Consider the following 21,539-nt stretch of genomic DNA (forward strand, 5'->3'; position numbering starts at 1 on the left):
GCTGAAGTGTGTAATAAGCTTAAAGTGTTACTGTGGAAACGTGGAAGGCAGAACATGAGATTGTAGTGAAATTGCTAAATAGGCTGATTGATACATAGGAAACGTATATAAGAATAAGTGTATAAGAAATGGGCTCTGAACATGACTACAGAGAACCTTGAATTGTGCAGGCTGCTTAGCCTTGGCATGTCCTGCTTCCTACAAATTCCCCACCTTGGCCATTATTTAGTAAGGCAACTCCCAGTTTACTGGCCCAAGAAAGGGTGGGTGGATTTCCTATACAGAAACCTTTTTGGCCAGATGTATGGGCTGAATGCTGTGTTCTGTGAATTACTGCTTTGTAAAGGGCAGGGATGCAAAGAATCACTGTTGTCTTTTTTTTTTTTTTCCTTCTCCCACTCCCTCACAGAATAAAACTTTTTTCCATCAGTTCAGTCTAAAGGAGAACTGGCTGCAGCACAGAGGAACCATGAATGAAACAGAGGAAAGTAAGTATGATTGAAAGAGTGGAGGAAAAACTCCAAAACTGCAAAATTGTTTCTCAAGGGCTGCCCATAATGTAAATTTTTTTTAACTGACATACAGCTTCTGAACAGGACCTTAGGGCTACAAAAGAAGAAAGATAGGACTGTGTAAGGTTACCTTCCTACCTCCTGCTTTGCAGAGGTTCAACAGTGACATGGTATCTCAAGGGATTTTTGCCCTGTCCAGTTCCTCCAGCAGCCCTGTAGCAGAGCTGTGTGCCTCCCAGGAGTGCTGGCAGCCCATCCACCAGGCGTAATTCCTGCTCCATTTCATGCTCTCCATTTTTTGACCTAGATCTTGGTTGTGAAGGGTGAATGAATAAGCTTGTCACATGAAATGGGCCAGGATCTGCTAGCTCTGGGAACCCGCCTTAGTTCCTTCTCTCCTTGAAAATGTCTCCGCGTGGAGTGCAAGGTGCCACTTCACTTTAATGTCAACCGTTTCAAAATGCAATTTCCCTTCATCGCTGCTGGTGCAGTAACACAGTGAGGCAGTCACCCTCCTGTAATGCCTGCATGAGGAAGGAGGCGGAGAGGAGGATAACACCATGCACACAAGCAGCGAACAGGCAGAAGGTCCTCCTACCTGGTAGTCTCGTCCTTTGATGATATCTTTGTTTCTCACTGGGAACAAAACTCCGGAAGTTCACTTGGAGTCAGTATATTTTTAGTGCTCATTTGTGACAGAATAAAAACTAAGCTCCTTCAATGCCAAGTCTTTCCGCACTGATAGATATCCTTTTTCTGTGCTTCAAGTATAAGTTTATTTGAGGTTTATGTTATCAAGGCTGCTTCTAAAAATAGTATTTCTGGATGAGAACCCTCACACTCATTCTTCTTCTTAAAAAGTTGGACACAGCTCATACATAAGTGGGGAGGGAAGTGTGCTGGCACAAGAGAGGGGATAGACAGTGTGGCTGTGGGGACAGGAAGGGCAGTACCCAGCAAGGCCAACCCGACTGCTAAATTGCTTTTATCTCACTCCTTGAGAGCATGAACCACAGAAGATGATGGGATTGAGGAAATGAAATAACAACAGTGGAGTCGGGGAGAGGAGAGACGGATGATGAGGGTGGACATCTAAGTTGGTGTGGTGGAGTGCTGCTGACCAATGGTGCTTGTGGAGGATGGGTCAGTCCAAGCCACACCATGCCACTTGGCTGGAAGCATTTTATTTCCTAATGTAAGCATTACGAGGGCAACTTGCAGCCCATGGCCGCTTCCTCCCACTGGCATTCCCTCCTGCACCTCACAGAGGAGCAGCACGGGCTGCTGAAGAGGTGGCATCATCCATGCCAATAGATACCGCAGATACAACGTTGGAAAGGTGCATGGGGAACAGGCTTTGGGAGAGTCAGTATGATGGTTGTGTTTGAGGACCTGACCTGTGGCTTGGCTTAGTTCAATGTTAAACAAAGGATATGTCAATAGCCCAGTTATAAATTAGCATTGCTGTCATTGTCCCCTCCCAAATGACAGAGGGGAGGAGATTTCAAACAAATTTGCTGTAAGCAACTTGTGTCGCACTCTGCATATGGAGTCCAAATATTCCTGTCAGCTTTTTTAAAATTTATTTTTCTACCTAGTAATTTAGCGTGCAATTTGATGTCTCTATCTTTTCATGACTTATATCCATTCTGAAGTGAGATTCTGCCATAGGATGAGCATCTGATTTACTGTCTGTCAGCAGAGACAGGTTAAGAAAAAATTATAAAATCAAATCACTTTTCTTCCCCAAGGCTAAATGTTAAGTTCCTCCTTCCTTCTCATCTTCATTTTTTCTTTACTACAACACACAAAAAAGATATTCTTGAGGACAGAGTTCTTAACTGCTTCTGGCATGGTCTCAGTTAATGAAAGTGCCCTGAAGCCATGAAGATTTGTAGGACAAGCAAAGAGCTATTGCTACATACAACTGTCAATAAAATTAATTAAAAAAATACAGCATTTCTGGAGACTAAAGTTTTGTCTTGTGGTAGCAGCCTGTCTACAATAAGAAGTGCTAGACTAGAAGGAAAGGGAAAGTTTAATTAAGTACTGAAGTGAGTATGAAGCCAAGAGTTGTGGCAATTCTTATTAGCAGATGTTGTAATTTTTGAAATATTTATGCAAGTCTGCAGCTCTGTTTCTTCCCTTTTAAGGATGGCAGCTGTATTTCAAAGAACTGGCTACGGCAAACTTGGCAAAAGATGTAAACTTAAAATTCTGGCAGGCTGAGAAGAGCATACATCCCTTTTTGTACCAGAAACAAAGTACTAGCTGAGTTGACCACAACGTTACTGCTGGGGATCTCCCTCCCAGAGCCGAACCCACTCATGGGCTACAGTGGAAGTGATGAGCCCAGGGAATTTCTCCAAACCAGTCTCTTTTATGTGTGCTGCAAGTGATTCAGGGAAAGAGTTGTCAGAACTAATTGCATTGCTCTTTGGGCAGCCTCTACTGGTGCTAAAATACTCTGGCAGTGCAAGTAGTTTAGATGTCTAGACAGATAAGCTGGAGTGGATGAAGACTGGGGAGCGCTGTTTTTGCAAAGCCTCCTGTTCCAGGTGGAAGTGGAGGTCCAAAATAATTTCTGCAGCGGATATGAAATGTACTGAAAGGACGGTGATTTATCTGACCCTAAAAGGAAGGGAGAAAAGATGGCAACAGCTGAGTTTGCAAAGAAGATAGGCAGGAGAGGAGGTTGTCTGTGACAAATCCTCACAGTAGGAAGTCTTAAGTAGGTATTGCTGTGGGGGTCTCTGTTTCCATTTGCTTGCCCCTCTCATTTCTCAGGGAGAGGAGGTGAGAAGGGGGTAAACGGTGACGTTTATGCTTAGTTTCATGTCCCTGTGGGCCAGGGTGCAGCAGCTGCCCTTCCTGCAGCCGCAGCCAGCCGCAGCAGCGAGGCAGCCGAGGCATTGCCATGGTCGGGTCTGCAAGATCATCTCCTGCTCTGTTCAGGTGTCTCTGCCTACCGCTGAGCGTGTCTTTCTTCCTTTGTGCAGTTTTCTGCCGTGTGTATATAACAGAGCACTCCTATGTCAGTGTGAAAGCTCAAGTATCCACTTCAGCTCAGGAGATACTGAAGATCGTAGCAGAAAAGATCCAGTACCCGGAGGAGGAGTTGGCACTGGTGACAGTCACGTTCTCTGGTGGTAAATAACTTCCTTTCATATGATTACTTACCTTTTAGTACATCACGTAAGGGAGGGCTGACATTTTCTGGTGCGAGGATACAGCTGTTCCTGTGCAAGCCCACAGCTGGATGACCATGGGAACAATGAGGAGCTGCTTCCCAGAGAGTCGTTTCCATGGCAACAGCTCATTCTTGGGTACCATCGGATACAGCATCTCCTCGCTGGGAAGGGATTGTAAAGGACTCTTGTCTCCAGCAGCACTGCAAGATTTTATTTTTTCCCCACAGATAAATCTCCTACTTCCGTGTTTAAATTAATTTGGAAGGCGATGAGGCATGGTTTGCTTTAAAAATATAAAAGAGAATAACTAATACTATATGTGTGGCTGTTTCCTTGTTTATGGCATGGGTAATGAATATTCTCCAGCAGAAAGAGAGAGACATATATTTGCACAGTTGAAATACTGTGAGCAATCTAAGCAGTACTTTGTAAGAAGTCTTGCTTACAACTGACATTTTTTGGCTATTATTTTAGTGTTTCTCATTGAACAGAAAGGCTTATTGTCTTTTTTTAAGGAAGACCAGACTGATCATGGGCTGATACTAGGGACCAGCCAAACCCCCAAGATTTTCTTTGGTGTCTGGCAGGTCTCAAGCTCTTTGGTCAGATTGTGTTGCTCATTGTGGAGTCTTTTGGCTCTTAGGGAATATAAAGGAAGCAATTTAACTAGGTGCATAGAAATGCAAAGCTGACTTTACAAAAAGGTGCTAAGAGTGTAGAATATCTTGGTCATATCCTCAGATAACATTAGTTGGTGTTGATCCCCTGGGACAAAGGATGGACTCTCAGAGATATAGCACTCATTGCTACTTCTTTCTCAGTCTAGTTAAATTAAATGTACGCAAATGCTGGATTGTTCTGTTAGTTTATTTGATTCAGAATTGGAAGGTCACATTTTTTTCCCCCACACCAAGCTCAATTAAATAACCATTTTTTTGCAGGGCACTGGTGTGGGTGGCAGGGAGATGGTGTCCTGCTCTGGCTATTGAGAGCCTGGGCACAGAGCGGCCACATGTAGGGAGCATTACACGTAGGTGTCCTGGCCAGCTGGGCTACATCATTTGCAGGCATACTCTTTTTACCCTTGTGTGTGCCCAAACTCGCCTCCAGTGCATTTTACAGCACTGCAAAATCACTGTGCTGCTGCTGTTTTTCAGATCTTTCGCTGCTGTTCAAGAGCAGGGCAAGTTTTGCTCTGATAGCAATAAATCTGGTGCTAACTGCCTACTTAGCTAAAGAAAACCAACAATTCATAAATAATGAAACACACTATTATCTTTAGACCACATTGGTTCCCAAGAAAGCCACAGAATAGAAGTGGTTGCCACTTGGCTGTTCAATAATAAACAACAATTAAAATGCAGGTACAATAGGACTGTCATTTGTACGTGACCATTGTAACCCCTAAAATGTTATTTAGTCACGTTGCCTGAATTAATTGGAGGTACCACAATTTCAGTATCTTTGTTCTTATACATTGTCACTCCTGTGCTGCAAGCAATAAAGACCAGCCTGCCACCCTCTTTTTTTTTTCCCCTTTGTTTTTTTTGCTATTTGCATGACTCAGGACTGTCATCTGCCCTCCACTTGGAGGGCAGCAGTGTAAGCATTGGAGAAAACATTTTTATTGTACTTCTGAAATGAACAAGCAAGCTCTTTTTATTCAAAATTACCTTAAAAAAACATACTGGTAGTTCAACATAAATGTATCTGGTGTCAGCATGAGCATGGATAAAAGGGAGAACAGTCTGAAATGATGTTTGGCTTTCAGACTCCTCCTGGTCCTACTCCTCCCTCATGGGCAATGAAAAGTCCAAGGTAGCTGTCAACATACTTGGAGTGCTTTTGGGTCAACATTAATACAGTCACTGTAATCAGATCTCATGTGTCAGGTCTCCAGAAGATTACTTGGAGCCCACAGGAAGAGACAGTTTTCCCAGGGCAGTTTTTTAGCTGTGTCCTGGGTTTTACTTTATTTTTCCCCACACCTTTCTCTGCAGCATCCAAGGTTGCCCAGAGCTGAACCAGTACTCTGGAGTGGAGGCAAAAAACGTCCTTTCTCTTTGCTACCAGTTTAGTGTGTCCTGCTCTTTTACTCAGATGTTTTCTAAATGAATTACTCTAGGTCTACAGGGATTTCTGTAAATACCGTACTATAAAGGACTCTTCAACTCTGCTCCATGGGGTGAATTTTGTGGCGCTGGGATTCTTTAAAATTCTTCACCTGTCAGATGGCCGTAGCTACTGATGACATCTCCACCCCTGCTCTTGTCTGTCAGTGACATGCAGCAGCTCAGTCTCTGGAGGCCGAGACACTTTGCTCTAGCAAAAGTCGCTACATTTACAGTAGATGCGCTGGGTTGAAGTGAAATGTTCTATAATGCATAGGAGGTTAGAATAGATGATTCAAGGATCTCTTTCCATTCTATCCTATGTGAAGTCCAGGTTGGAAGCAGATGCTGGAAGTTTTTGTGCTCTAGTCCAGCATCAGAGACATCTCACCTTTATTGTGCCTGAATAGTGTGGAGATGATGGTCCCAATAGGGACTGGATTTGATGCTTAGTTCCATTCTAAGAAGCTGATGTGGCTTTACAAATATATTTGTAATGTTTTTCTCATATTTATATACAGCTTTTACTCCATTTCTGAGGCTTTTGTGTTTTGTTTTCTGTTTTTACAGAAAAACATGAACTACAGCCAAATGATTTGGCTATCTCAAAATCTTTCGAGACCTCCAGTCGTATGTTTGTCTATCGAAAAGATCTGACTGATTCTTTGGTAAGGATCTGTATTGTATACTTCCCATTTTTTATTTGTCTGACTCCAGATGAAGAACTTAATATTCCTTTCAGAGGGCTTTTTCAATACAGAATTTATTTTTTGCTTACTTAGTAAAGCTTACTGAGCGGCTCTATACCTGAAAAAAAAGTATCTTGCATTAACAGCAGTTGTTTGACTGAACAGTAATGGAATTTGTTCATCAGTTTCAAATGGACCAAACCTTCTGTGCGGCTTAAATCTTTCAATCTACATCAGCCTGACCTGTGCTTGTACAGGACTGAATGGGATAAGGATTATTCTTCAGGGCCCGTGTGACTCTTCCCTCCCGCCCTTGTGCCTCTGTAACACTTAAAGTGGCTGGTGCATAATCATATGAGGTGATGGACACACTCCGTGGAATTACTACATGTAGAAATAGATGTTGTGTGAGTTCTAGCAGAATTACTGGGTATCAGTGTGACCCCAGTGTTGTGGCAGCCCCATGGTCAGTCTGTGGCTGGCATATATTGCTGGTAGTGTGTCGTCTTCCCTTCCTTCTGTCTGTCTCTCCATCCTCTCACTGGTGCTGGAGAGGGGAGCAAGTTGAAGGGCAGCAGGTCTCCCTCATTCCCTCTGTCCTCAGAAACCAGGACTGCAAACTCTTTCCCCCTATGATTTCCCAAAACCTCAGTGAGGTAGGAACAGTCAGGCGCTCAAAGAATTACTCTTTCAATAGTTTTCTGCTAATTATGCAGATGTTTCAAGGAAAGCACAGGGACAGTATCACAGCTGACTTTTACATGTTGTCAGTACTGCTAGGATCTGTGCATTCATCCTAGGGATGAGAAATGTCTATTTACATTTTGTTGGATCAATGTGCCCCGAAGAGCTGACATGCTGCTATCATTGTAATCTGTTATCCCCATTATCTCCGGTGTTCTAGCCACCTCTAAAAACGCGAATATTAAGGGAAGGTTTCCAGTGCAGACAGGTGACAGCCAATCTAGTTTCATTAGTTACATAATAAAAATTGTGAAACTTGCTGTAACTGTCAGAAATATAGCACCAAAGTAATGGCTTAACTGATAAGAATAATCTTTCATCTTGGCAGATGGTTCATGTGCCAAGTTTCAGCCTGATGAGGTAAAAAAAACCCAAGAGAAATGCAAACCTTTGAAAATCTGAGCTAATAAAGGAAATGTCAAATGACCCTTAACATCAGCAGTACCAGTACACTCCACAGTAATATGCTAAGTAACTTCTATGAATCAGGACCCACAGTGGTTTACTGTTTGTTGGTGATTACATTTGGAGTAGATTAATCATAAAATGTATGGATTTATGTTATTTGTAAAGGTGGATTGGAGGGCAAGTAGTATGTATTTATTCTAAATCCCCTATGTTTGCAGAATGATTCCTTTATCTTATAATACAAAAATTTCCCAGTGTCCTAATTCAGATTTTGTTTTCTGATGGTTTCAGGGATTTTATTTTCATTATGCCGCCTGCTTGGTCATTGTTTTATATTCAAGGTTTAGAGAAAGAGAGAGAGAGGGAGAAGGCCTAATCCAATAGCAAATCAATGATCGTATTGACCCATTTCCTGTTTCAAACTATTTATTAAATAGGCTATAACTCCTTGATTTTGATTAGTGGGGGGAAAAAACCCTCAGAGTGCACTTAGAGAAGATTACTTAGGTCTGTTTGGTACCTTGGTCCAGTAGCTGTTTCACTGCAGAACTTTTCGCATTTGCTGAGGATTTTTTTGCTCTTGGCTATTGATTTAGAACCCATTTGCTGAAAATGAGGAATTGCAGCAAAGGTCTGTGAGAATTTTGGGAATCAACACCTGGGATCTTGCCTTAGAACTAACAAACTTTGACTGGAGCCTCTTCAATGCAATTCATGAGGTAAGTAGCACCGTATCCACTTCCAGGTATATTACTCTCATGCAGCGTTGTGCCACTATGATGCATTTTGGAGCATCAGTATTCCTTGGTGCTCAGTTCACCGTCATGACAGCGTGATTTGGCAGCTCAGTAGTGGTGGCATAGAGTCCGGGTCCAAGAGATGTGTCACAATCCTTGATACTGAAAAAATCTGTCAAAGGTTTGTAACTTCCCTGTGCTGGGCTGTCTCATATGTTCCCTGTATACCTGGTGGGTTATATTGAGATTTGCTTCGAGAGAGTAGAAGAGCATGATTATTCTCTAAAAACTGTCTGTGTGAGTATGTTATATATGCAAATTGTCCTTTGCATTTGATAATGTTCTGTAAATATAAGACTCCACAAATAGGCGTCCTTGATATCACTTTAACCACAAAAGAATTCACAGTTTCAGCAATTTAGATGGTCGCATTACTGTTCTTGCTATGCTTCAGTGAGATAAAAAATACTGGGCAGGCTTCACAAAATGGGATAATGGCCCACTTCAGTGCCCACTGGGTTGTTTCAGTGACTTTGATAGGTTCTGGTGTTTGCCGCTGAGTAAAATACACAGTTAACAGTACAAAATGTCACTTGAAAATATCATTCACTGAAAAGCATGTTGGCTTTCTGAGAAGAATGAATGGGAAATTCCCTTGCTTCTAATCAGATGCTTTCCTTGATCTTTCATTTCAGGTTCTTTTATTCAGGTTAGAGACTTTAAATCTAGAGCTGGTCAAGTGGTTTTGTTTTTTCATAGAAATTAAGACCCACACCTCTGTTGATGAAAACTTGTCTTTTTTTAGGAAGAAGTTTGAATGGAAATTTTTCAGATTCTGCAATGGTCTGATATGGTTACTTTTTCATACTGGAACAGAATTGATGAAATACAGAGAGACAGATTGTTTATGTCCTATACCTGGCTGTAGCCAGAACAGGAACTGCAGGAAATCCCACAATAAAAGCATGTCTTGCGGGACTTCCAGTCCACCTGCCTACTGTAATAAGCCTCTAGACTTTCCTAAGCCAAACCTGGACCCTGAATCATTTGTGGTTGGCTCATGGAGAATGAAAAAATAACCATTTGTAACCAGGTCTTGTTTCAAAAACATACTTCTAAATAATTTATAATTCATTTACATTTAAATTGTTTTTATATCCCTAATAATATTGTGATTGTCTTCCAGCAAGAGCTGATATACTTCACGTTCAGCAGACAGGGCAGTGCTGAAAACACTGAGAATCTTAGTCTTCTGCTTCAAAGATGCAACGAGGTCCAGCTTTGGGTTGCCACCGAGATACTCCTCTGCAGCCAGCTCTGCAAACGTGTGCAGCTAGTCAAAAAGTTCATCAAGATTGCTGCCCAGTAAGTTACTAAAGTTGCAACAAAAATCCTTGAATTCGCATGCTTTATTTGGTGAGAAGTAGGTGCAAAAGCAAAGAAAGAAAACCAGTTTGTCATCCTGTGTTTTAATAGTGTAGTAAGCATACCTAGATAAAACAGTCCATACATAACAACAGCAAACACTGGCCAAAACTACACATGGTAGAGTATATACTGCTCAAATGTTTCCCAGCAGCTTAGCCGCTGTATCTGTAGCATCAGCTGCAAAATCCCTGATGGTACAGATGCCTCCTTTCTTAGCAGAGATAACCTGAGGATGGTATTAGAAAACTATTTGAGCAGCAACACAGTTATTCACCAAAGACTACACGGAAACCAAAAAACTCTGTTAAAATCTTAAAGTCCTACATCTAGAGAGGAAACTAGCTGCAGTAAGCTGTTGCCCCATGTAATCCTCTCTGGGGTACTTTTTTTTTTTATTTATTGGGGGGGGGTCTTCATTAATTAGATTTGACAGTCTATTCTATTACTAAATAGTGCTGGCATTTACTTGATGCCTTGGAACAGAACACAAATATATACTATACACAGAGAGTTCTTTTCTCTGTAATCACCCTTATTTTAGTAACCAAGGAAAAGGAGCAATTTAAATATGTGCAACCATTCTTCTCGCCTCTTTCCACTTGTTGGTTTCTGCAATATTTGAATATGCGTGTTCATGGAAAATGTGTAATTTGTTCCCTTCATCGACTGGGTTGATTTAATTTGCAAGGCACTTACATAGAAAGGACTATTCTCTGCTGAAGCAGTGCCTTTGGTGAAATGAATTCTTCTAATCTAATCTAGTGTAACTCATAAATGTGATTTGACTTAGTTTGCAAGTTGTATGGTATCCAGTAATAAGTTCATTTTCTGCTGTATCAATGGCCAAGTTTGGTCCAATTACGTCAAAACTGGTTGGTCTGTGTGCCTTGCTTGTACCACAGTAGCATTAATTTGCATTCCAGGAAAAGTTGCATCTCTGTTCCACATGAATAGGGATATATTTGTCACCAGACTAAAATGTTGCTCTATTTGAATTAATTCCATCTCTGTTAAGTGAAAAGCCAAAGTTGTGGAGACTAAATAGTTGTCAGTAAACAGTAGACAGGCTCTCCCAGTGCACTGCAGAAGCACCCATCATCATATTACGTAGATGGTGATATAATGGATACACAAATAAGTGAGTGTGTAGTTTGCCTGGGATCTTTTTTTTAATCGGAAAAGCAGCTTTCTGAAAGAAGACATTATCATATCTCATAAATTCTGGAAAAGCTGATTAAAGAGGAATAATTAGGGTGGAAGCATGGTGTGCTAAGCACAGGACTCTCATCATGAGGCACAAGCCAAGCAGCCCTGATACTTTGTTATAGACTAAGGCAGAGAGGTAGGGAGTGTGAGCAGCTCTGGCTGCTCCCTATTCACTGCTCCCAGACGTGGCCAGGAATCTGTGTCTCTTGAATTCCAGCTTGTCGGCAAAGCACCAGGACTCTCATGTTCAGCATTTGTGTGCCTCACTGTAGAGGAACACCTGAAGAAGATGGAAGGCTTTTATACAAGTGTGTCAATACATAAAAGTGAGACAGAGTTTCTGAAACAGTTATCTACGCTTCTGTTGGAGAGCTAGTCTAAAATAGAAAGCAAGTAATTTGACAGAGAAAATGAATTAGCATGTTGTTAGAAATTAACATGTTGAGGAGTTAGAGAAACAGCTCAGCATAGGGTTAGAATAAATGGATTACAATAGCAGCCTTCTTGCTTCCCAAGCAGTGGCTGACTGGAAAAGATGTACCTTCTCTCCACAGTTCTGTGTGAGAAATGGGCCCATCCAGTAGACTGCTTATCCAGGCTGTGCTGGACACTTTTCTTGTTTCGGAATGAATTAGCTTTGGGAGCTGCCTGACTTTAATGATAAAAGCAGTCTAAGCAACAAAGTTAGGATAAAAGTTAAAGACAGCTGAAGTGAAGTGAGAAATACACCGTCTCAAGATAGTACACAGCAATGAGTGCAAGCTTTATAAAACTTCTAACAAGTGCTGGCAAGTTTCTGGTCTAAGGCCTTGGCATGTACTTTTCCCTGATAATAAATCCCAGTGAAGGCAGTGGATTAATTCATACTTAAAATTGTCTTAAAAGAGGATTCTCGCTCTCACACACATGTGCACATGTATGTTTATAGTGGTCTTCAAGAATCTGCACAAGAAAGGGGAATCCTTTTGTTTGAGAAGGACTCGATATTTCAGGATTTCAAATTTCCTAACGGACTAGAAATAAGCAGGGTCTGATTGTATATAGTAAAATGTCAGAATAGAGGTATCAAGCAAATTCCGTAGGGACCTGTATTGGAACCAGTGCTAACTGCAACTAATTTATAGGGATATGTACATTGAACATTAATCAGATTTTCAGACAATAAAAATGATGAGGGATTGCAAATGCATTGGAGGATAGAAAAAAAAAAGAATTATCTAAGGAGTCTAGTGGCATGTGCAAACAACAGTAGGATAAGATTTAATTTAGATAGATGCAAAGTAATTCAGCTAGGGAATGCTAATACTGAGCTGAAGAAATGAATGCGTGATTGTAAAGAACAGTACTGTGACACAGGTCCTTGGGTGATAATAGATGACAAATTAAAGGCAAAGACAAAGTGTGATGTGTTCCAAATAAATAATTTGATATTTGTTTTATATTTGCATAGGAAAAAGGTGTAAGAACTTAGAGCCAAAACAGTAATTATGTTTACGCTTCCCTCCCCACTGTCTCACTACATCTCCTTGGTAAGAAGGAAACATGAGAGAAAAGTTAAAATAAATTACGGAGAATTCAATGAAGGATAATAACAATATGGAAAAGTAGATTGCATGCCATGACCACAAAGAGAAACTGAAGGAACCAATGATGTACAATTTACAGAAAAGATGAAAAAGGGGATGAAAATATTTATAATACAACAGAATAGAGGTCAAGGAATTATTCTGTATGGTAAAGGACAGCTGAGAGTAACTTGAACATTGAAAAGGGAAAACTACTTTTGACAGCAAAGGGAAAAGAATAACCTGCCAACAACAGGGTTGATGAGACAGTGGAACATTTGCTAAAAAACTTCTTAGAGACCTCATCACGTAGACTGCAGGTGGTCATGAGAGGACATTTAATGAGTTCATTATGTGGAAGATGATTGTATGTTAGTGCTGAGGGTTGAAATGGGACTCAGTAACCTAGGATACCTGTGCATTCCATTTGTCTCTGATTCTGAGTACAAAAAAATCAGAATACAGTGTTCATTTTTTTATTCCACAGCTGTAAAGCCCAAAGAAATCTGAATTCATTCTTTGCTATTGTTATGGGTCTCAACACTGCATCTGTCAGCCGGCTGTCTCAGACCTGGGAGGTAAGATGCATCTTTGTATCTTTTAGACCCTGTCAAAACCATTTCTCACAAAGGTTGTATACTGGTGAATTACCTTTTCTTTCTAATTATTGGTTTTTCATGCTGAAATCAAACATGGAGTGAGTGTCTGTAGAGGAAACTTCTCTGTGACCTGAAACCTTATATACACAGCTATTAAAATAAAACTAAATGTGTCCTTCCAGAGCTTTTAAATAAGAACAAAGCAAGGGGATCTTGCCCTCTTAAAAAAAACCAACAAAAAAAACCCCAGATAAATTATCCTAGCATTTTAAGTAGATGTCAGAACAGAAAGTCTTATAAAGGTGGCTCCAAACAAGCAATACCTTATTATGGAATAATTTCGTTTAAAAAAAAAAATACAAAGTAGAAATAAACCCTCTTTAATTCTCATTTATCAGCTCTTTTGCAGCTGCTTATCTTGAAAAACAAAGTTAGAAAATGGGCCACGAGTAAGGAACATGCTGGAGAACAGAGATTATCTGCTAAAGAAGCTATCGGTTGCTAGACAGAGCATGGGATGTTTAGAGGGGGGTCCCACTGCAATCTCTGTTTATATTGCGGCATTTTTTTTCCGTCCAAGTAAATTATTGAGTGGTAGTATCTGCAAGCTTACTATATCCGTTGATGAACCGAAAATTGGGGAAGGAGTAATTTAGTGTGATGGGGTGAAGCCTTATCCCTCCCCCATGCCACCAACACCACAAATGGGCAGTACTCAAAAAATATCAATCTGTAATACAAAGTGACAGAGTACAGCTGTGATCTCCTGCCTTAGAGATACTCTTGAGCACCAATAGCTGAAACCAAACGGCCATCAGAGACTTACAAACCTATCTAACACTGTTCAGAGAGAGCAAAGTCTTCCCCTTTAGCTGAAATCATGCATATGGAAACATCAGTGCATATGTCAGAGAAGCAAGGGCAGTGACTGCTTCTGCAGGGAGGAGTTTACAGACACTCAGATAGGCAAGGAGGAGCTAACTTTAAATAACAAGTCAAGCAAAAATTTTAGACAAAAATACATACCTGAGGGTGATGATACAGAAACCCCTTGTCTCTCCTATTTCTAAAATGCCCCTCTAGGGAACATTAGCCCTTGCCTGCTCTTACAGGTTGCCTTCATCTCCTTTCTCTGGGCTTTGGTAGGAGAGTGGAAGGGACTAAGCATTGTATCAAAGGCACCTGGTGGCAATGGTGTAGACCTCTCCCGCACAGAAACACGCAGGAGTCTGCTGTGTGGTGAGACCTCTAGAGATCATGCACTGCTGGTGGACTTCCCTCAGGAGGAGCAGAATATATTGCTTGTCAGAACAAGGAGTTCATCTGCATATGTATCATTGTAAATATGTCACGTTTCTGTGTGTAAAATATTTATGAAGTCATATGCATTTTTTTTTTATTTGTAAAACTTTACTGCACTGGAAATTTCAAAAGCAGAAGGTTATTTGCATTAGTAATGTAACTTCTAGAAAGTAGAGCAATGTTTATAAATTAATTATAATTACTTACACATGTAAATGAAGCCACCTAAATTTAAGCAACCATTTAGACGCTAAATTATATTGGCTCTGCACTTGAATTCTTAAACAAGTAGTATGCTCCCAAGCATATTCTACTTTTTTCTACAGTATGCAGTGTTTTAATGAGCCTAACTTTCCCTGATTGAAGATATTAAAAATGTGCAATTGCAATTCCGTGTTCAGTTATTTTAGCATTTTAATCATACAGCACATCCACTTAATCTTAATTGTTCTAAATCTCTTTTTTCTTGGTACGGTCATTGTGGCTGTCAGGGTCTAAGGACAAAGACAAGACAGGATTTGTACTAAGAGGGGATATCTTTTACTAGACGAACTGGTATGGTTTGAAAAAATAGACAGGCTTTAAGGTCCACACACCATTCTTCAAGTCTGAAATACCAGCAGCAAAATTCAAACTGTAGAAGTATTGCTTTGAGTATTATGAGGTGAATCCATTAAAGCATCTTAGAGGTAAAGGAAGCGGATGCTTGTGGAGCAGAGCAGGTATAGCATGTGGAGCAAGAAGGTAGTTTGTGCTTGGGCTCCTTTCTAAGGTGCTTTGTGCACCTCCCTGTGGGATTAGGATGAGATACCAGAGGTGGAATAATCATTTGTTAAGGAAAGATATCTTTCTCTGCCACCAGTATGTGCCAGTAGTAACACTGGTCAGCACTGGGGGTGGTGTATCAAACAGCACTGAGCGTGATGCCTGTTAATTTCTCGAACCCATGTTTTAGGGGAAAATTGATTACAACAAATGATTAAACCTGGATGTGATCACAGTATCTGAATTCTCAGCCTGTGTTACTGCTTCTAACTTGATATGGATATTAACATAAATGCAGCAGGCATGGAAGCTAGGGAAGAAAATAGAAACATCTGCTAACAAGCAGTTTCCATAAAAGAAGGATGCAGGTCCCCGAGGCAAGGCTGCAGGGTCTGATGCCTCACTGGCATTGCACTGAACATGGTCTGTAATTAGGGCTCTTGGAGCTGAGGAGTGGAGGTTAACTGCCTGTTGGTACTTTCAGCAGGCGCTTCACCCACGGCAGTCTCATGGGAAAAAATGCCTCAACATTTTTCTGCCTAAATCAACTTTCCTGTTTTTTTCTCCTCTGTTTTCCCAATTCAGAAAATTCCTGGGAAGTTCAAGAAACTTTTCACTGAACTCGAAAGTTTGACGGTAAGTATGGTGTTGACAGCAGAACAGCATTGCTTGTCTTTACCTGCCTTCCTTCTTCCTAATTTATTTGGAGGCTGCCTGTTATTGTCTGGAGCTGGAACTTGTCATGTCAGATCTGTGATTTGCCAAAGGCCACGCAGCTCTCCAGAGCTCAGAGGTGGTCTCCAAACACAAAAAGGAAAAAGGCTGTATTCCTGACAGCTGGAGGAAGGGCAGAGAGAGGTGAATGTAGTGTCCGTTCCCCAGCATCGATTTAGAAACTGTTCTTTTGCTCTGGTGGTTAATCAGCCTTTATCCGAAGCAACATGCTGCGGATCAAGAGAAAAGGAGGACAGCTGAAGTTTAAAAAAAAAACAACAGCAACAAAATCCGAGGCTAAGGGTCTTTGTCACCATTATCAAAGCTGAATAAACAAGTGTTTCCTCTGGCTGTCATGGAAGAGGGTGCGTGGTGAGATCACTGCCTGGCGCGGGGAACATGAGATCCAGCCTTTAATGGCTGTCATGCTTCTGTACTTAGAGCCCTTTATAATTAATGTGTTTTCAGGATTGTGTGTGAGCTGGTGTACAAAAATGTTCGTTTATATGGGAAATTGAGATTACTTCTTTAATTACTTACATAACACCACTGAAACATACTCTCTTATTTTCTTAGAAAATGTCCAATATGCTCCATTGATCTGGGAGCAGTTTTTGTTAGGATTTTTTATTGTTGTTTGGTGTGGTGTTGTTTGGGTTTTTTTTAAGAAGAAATTAATCAGCAATGCATTCTGAGATACATTTTGTGCTAGATAGTAAGCTGAAGAGATTTTGCTAATAGAAATTTGTGGGGAAATCACAGAGCAGTCCCAGTGAATCTATTCTGCAGCTTAGTCCCATTTTAGCACCGCCTCATCTAGAGGAACGTAATTGCTTTTGTTCCTTTCACTGTTTATGTTTCCTATTCAGTTTAGTAAGTCACCTAGCTTAGAAAACCTTTATCTGCCTTGTTTCCCGAAGAAACCTTTTATATCTAAATCATGTTCAGATCATAAGCCCGTAATGGATTTAGAATTGCTCTTTTTATAGCCTATTGATTTTTCTCTCTATTACCCAAATGGTTTTGTAGGACCCTTCTCTGAATCACAAAGCTTACAGAGATGCATTCAAGAAAATGAAATCTCCGAAAATCCCCTTCATGCCCTTACTTCTGAAAGGTAACGTTAAAGCTTGGCTGCTCTTCTTCGTTGTGGTTAATTAAAATAAGTGTAAGGTGATTTTTCCTTCAGGTGGCCTTATGATATGTACGTGGCAGATGTAGTGGTATCTACAAGGTAGCACTTGGTCTGGATAATGAACAGCTGCCTTTTAAGACGGGAGCAGACGGCAGTTTTCACACAGGTTTTCAAACTTCAGCACCTGCCCGTCAGGCGCCGGTAGAGCAGCGTACGGTTGCTTTGGCCACATCCTCTTCGGTGGAGAAACGAGACCTTGCAAGCCCCTGAACGCGTCAGCCCGGCTGCGCTGGGGGCACCCGCACCAGCGGCCTCGGTCACGCTGCTGGTCTGAGATGCCTGTTCTGAGGTGCTTGCCCTGCCTCGCCGGGGTGCACCTACCTGGTGTCACCCTGAAGGCAGAACCTGCCTGTCTGTCCTGGGAGGAGGGGATCCGCAAGTCTCTTACGGGTCTGAAGGAGAGAAATAAAATCTTACTATTAAAATAACTATTTTTTAAAAATCTATTAAAATAAAATACAACTACTTGCTTAACGCAGTGACCTGGGCAGCTAATTAAGTGGCAGGTATTTCAAATATTCCGTTGTCTTGGAGTCCTTAATTATTAATTGCCTTGTGTTTGAACATGGCAAATTCATTTGATTATTCCTGTATTCCAGAAGTGTTCTCTTCAGGCTGTTTATTCCAACCTGCTGCTGCTGCAAGTTTAAAATGTTTGAAGGCAGTCCTCCAGATCAGTCAGTGACAGTTCAGGAGCCATCAGGCACTTCCCCTCTTTGCACACATCAAAGGAGTTTGCATTAATTCAGATGGATACAATTATCAAGGCTTCAAAATCAATATTTTTTAAGTGTTCTTGAGTATGTCTTGCCTGCAAACAAAGGCAGCAAACATAAGCAAGTAGCTTGTAGCAATGATGTTGAAGCAGCACTACAATATGGTTATATAAGAACATGCATGTAAGCAGCATTCATGTCTCAAGTGCATTGGAGATAGCAAGGAGACTTTGCAAATTAATACAGTAATTTTCTTCAATATCGTGATCCATAAGGAGATGTTGCCAAGGTTGGTAATTCCCAAAGTATTGCACAGTACGTAGGACTTTACTCCATGTCAAGCATGTTTGCATTAACGTTATTTCCAACACCAATAAAATAAGCATGGATAGCATAGAAATCATTAGTAACTCAACAAATTACTGTATTTCAACACAAGAGGAAAAAAAGTAGTTGCAAGTAAAAAATGAAATTCATTAATAACCTTTCTTTAGTTAAGAAAAATAATTTGAGTGTCCTTTTAAAGTTAATTAAATTTAAATGCGGAGCTCTCTTACAGCACACAGACACAGCTTTTGAAAATCAGGCAGATTTTTCAAATATGTAATAAAATACTGTGAGGTACCCTTACAGCCTAGCTCAGATGCAATTTTCTGCTCCACTGAACTTATCTGGACTCTTAGTTGTTGGCTGCAAAGCAAATTTCTGTTCCTTCCACCCTCAGAGATATACACGTTGCTGTCATTGACTTAAAAAGCTGTCTGGAAATTGCTGCTTCCAGTATAAGTTTTTTCTTTAGAAGTGACAGACAGTTTTTAACTGCGCTGATACAGAGACAAGTAATGCCTGTGTCCTGAAGCCGTGTCCTTTCCTTGTCCCTTTCCCTGGGTCCGCCAAAGCAGCCCAGCAGAGGAGGTGTAGAGGGCCCGCTCCCAACTTTCCCCCTGATTTTTAGGATCCTGCCCGGGGGCAGAGGGGTGCCGGAGGCATCCCCAGCATATGCCGTGCCTGCCCCACTTGCTCGGGAGCGCTGGCTGGACTGGCTGTAGCTGGGTTGCCATCCTGCCCGCCCGAGGCAGACCCCAGCCCAGCCGCCCCAGGGGGCACGGGAGCGCTCCATCGCCCTTCCTGCAGAGCTCTGCCTAGTCAGTCCCAGCCCTGGGTTTCCACCAGCATATGAAGCCATTAGCATTTCCATTCTGAGCAACTACAGAATGCCCCCCGGGCACAGAGTGAGTCTTTGAAACAAAAGGAAATAAATCAGGTTGGCTCTTTTGGGGGTTGGGATGAAGGCGGGGCTGTGTGTGTGACAAAGCGTCCCCCAGCATCAGCTGCAGGTTCCCAGTCCTAAAATCCCCCAAAACGAGGGGGACCAAGTGGGCATCAGAGGGAGCCCTAGAGATGAGCACAGGAGAATTGCCGAGGTGCGCAGTTAGACTGGTGTGTTGGAGGTTGGCACCGCTGCTGAGAGGGAGACGTTGCCCGTTCACTGTGTGCCATTTGCCTGCTGGCAAGCGCAGCTGTGACTTTTAAGAAGCAAGGGTACTGGAGTGCCATCTCATTACAATATAGCGCTGTCTCCTGGTACTCCTGGGTACCCACACGTCCAGGAGAGAGCTGGTAAGGGGTATGGTGGTGGTGCTCCTGCTAGTATTTTCAGTAACGCGGAGGATGCACCATCGGAGTCAGACATTCAGTCCCCACAGGGAATCTATCCATGTCCTTGGTATTTCGTGTCCGAGATAGGTCTCACTTTGTGTCCTAATATGCATCAGAAAAATTAACTGAGGAACATTTGTTTTGCCTGATATTCCCCGCCCTTCAGTTCATTACACTGTGTTCAGTTCCCTTCCTGGAGCCAAGTATAGACCTCTTCACCTCACTGACCTTTTTGTTGCCTTTGCAAATTCTCTCCAACAACACTGCGTAAGTGGTTTTTTTCCCTAGCCATAATGCTTATTCCAAGGCTTTGAACTTCAGTTTGGTGGCTTCTGTTTAACCTCCCCGGCTGGCCACTGCCGTAGCCCATGTCTCTGGGAAGGACTTCAGAGTCATCGTGTTCCACAGAGAGAGACGAAAGGGTGTCAGAGCCAACTCCAGCATCTGGTAGCTCTGCCCCCATGGAGCTCTGGGCTCAGGGACCGGCCAGCCCCAGCCCAGGCACAGCCATGGGCAGCGTGGCTGGATCGGTGCTGCAGGGTGTGGAGAGCAAGCATGCCGTGCACGGCCATCCCTCTGGATGCCCCCGCCTGCTCCCAGCCATCCTCTCTATGATACGCACCCCAGAAGTAACACAGACCAGGTTTAATAAGAAATCCGCGCTCCCACTTGAAAATTCTCTTGTTACAATGTGTACGTAGTGTTGTTATCTAATAATCTCTGCATGTCATCATTATATCAGGCTTTTGTTCCACTTTTATAAGGTATTGTGTCAATCCTTAATGGGATATTTTCCTCTTTTTTTTTTTTCTTTTTGTTGCTGTTTAGTAATTTTATTTCTTTCTATTAAACAACAAAGCCATGAAAAATAATTATTTTTCCTTTATTTTTTCAGATGTAACATTCATCCATGAAGGAAATAAAACTTTTCTGGATAACCTTGTTAATTTTGAAAAGCTGGTAAGCTAATTTTGTCCTTCCTGTTTTTCAAAGAGATTCGTGTTCTCTTCTTCCCTTTCCCTTCCTTATCTTGTAAGACTAAAAGGTTTTCTTCTGGCTGAATCAGGAAGAAATAAACAGGGGTAAAAAAGAGCAAGCAGGATAAAACAGTCAGCCAACAGTCTATAACCCCTGCCCCTTTCCTCTGCTCCTCTCTCTTCTCATTCCTTCCTCCTTCACTTCTGTGTAAAATGGCTAAGCCAGTAATGGCCAGCATCATTGTCACACAGTCCACTCTTGTTTTTTTTCCCGGTGAGAACTATTACTTTGCACCACCTCGTGGACTATTTCTCCTCAGTCAAGTTCTCCTCCTTCAGCTTTCTCTGAATTATATTTCCTTTTTTTTATCAAGGCACTAAAGAAAAGGTTTCTCTAGTTTACCATTTGCCACTGGTATGCTAATTCCATGGATCTTAAATGAAAGTAAAATTTTTGATCTAGGTTAGATGATGAAGAAAATAATGCCTGAAATATGAACTAAACTGACTGTAAATACCACTATACTAACTTTTATGTAGAAGGGCACTTACTGACATTGTATCTTCGGTCACATCTACTCTAGACATCATATGACATCTACACTGGCATAGTATTACTGATAGAGGTTTGATTTCTCTAATTTGCATATTTCATTTCTTTGTTGATAACATTTTCGTAGCACTGAAAGCCACAGTTCATATATCTGAACAGTGGTGGAATGGAGAAACTTTGTGGGTTTTTTTTTTTTTTTTTTTTTTTGTTGTTGGATTGGAGTATTTGATGAAGAAACCAAAATATTCTTCCCAATTGGTCTAGATGTGCCATGGGACTGTTAGTCCAGATGGCTGTGCCTGGTGAATTGTTCCCAACTATTTTGTCCATGTGTTTACACTTGTTTGAGAATGAACACGCAACCATGGAGTTATTCATGAACCAGATGTTGAACTTATTTCACATCATATCATAATGTACATTGTCTTTCAACTTGCAAGCAGATGTAGACTGACTTTTGAACCTGAG

At 41.5% G+C, this 21,539-nt stretch overlaps 1 protein-coding gene across 2 annotated transcripts in view; it reads left to right on the plus strand.

Annotated features, from left to right (window-relative positions):
* The window catches only part of RAPGEF5 (Rap guanine nucleotide exchange factor 5), a 166,610-nt gene that overhangs the window by 134,312 nt on the left and 10,759 nt on the right, over positions 1–21,539 (plus strand). Inside the window, exons 16-24 of one of the 2 annotated variants that reach the window (XM_069773507.1) lie at positions 431–488; positions 3,512–3,661; positions 6,385–6,482; positions 8,252–8,374; positions 9,579–9,757; positions 13,079–13,169; positions 15,843–15,893; positions 17,001–17,088; positions 20,437–20,501. In XM_069773507.1, the coding sequence (XP_069629608.1) occupies positions 431–488; positions 3,512–3,661; positions 6,385–6,482; positions 8,252–8,374; positions 9,579–9,757; positions 13,079–13,169; positions 15,843–15,893; positions 17,001–17,088; positions 20,437–20,501 (903 nt within the window). Of the gene's footprint in view, positions 1–409; positions 489–3,511; positions 3,662–6,384; positions 6,483–8,251; positions 8,375–9,578; positions 9,758–13,078; positions 13,170–15,842; positions 15,894–17,000; positions 17,089–20,436; positions 20,502–21,539 lie in introns of both variants that reach the window. The other variant, XM_069773498.1, reaches the window with a different exon arrangement.

This window comes from Haliaeetus albicilla, chromosome 2, assembly GCF_947461875.1.
Source record: "Haliaeetus albicilla chromosome 2, bHalAlb1.1, whole genome shotgun sequence".
Taxonomy (NCBI): domain Eukaryota; kingdom Metazoa; phylum Chordata; class Aves; order Accipitriformes; family Accipitridae; genus Haliaeetus; species Haliaeetus albicilla.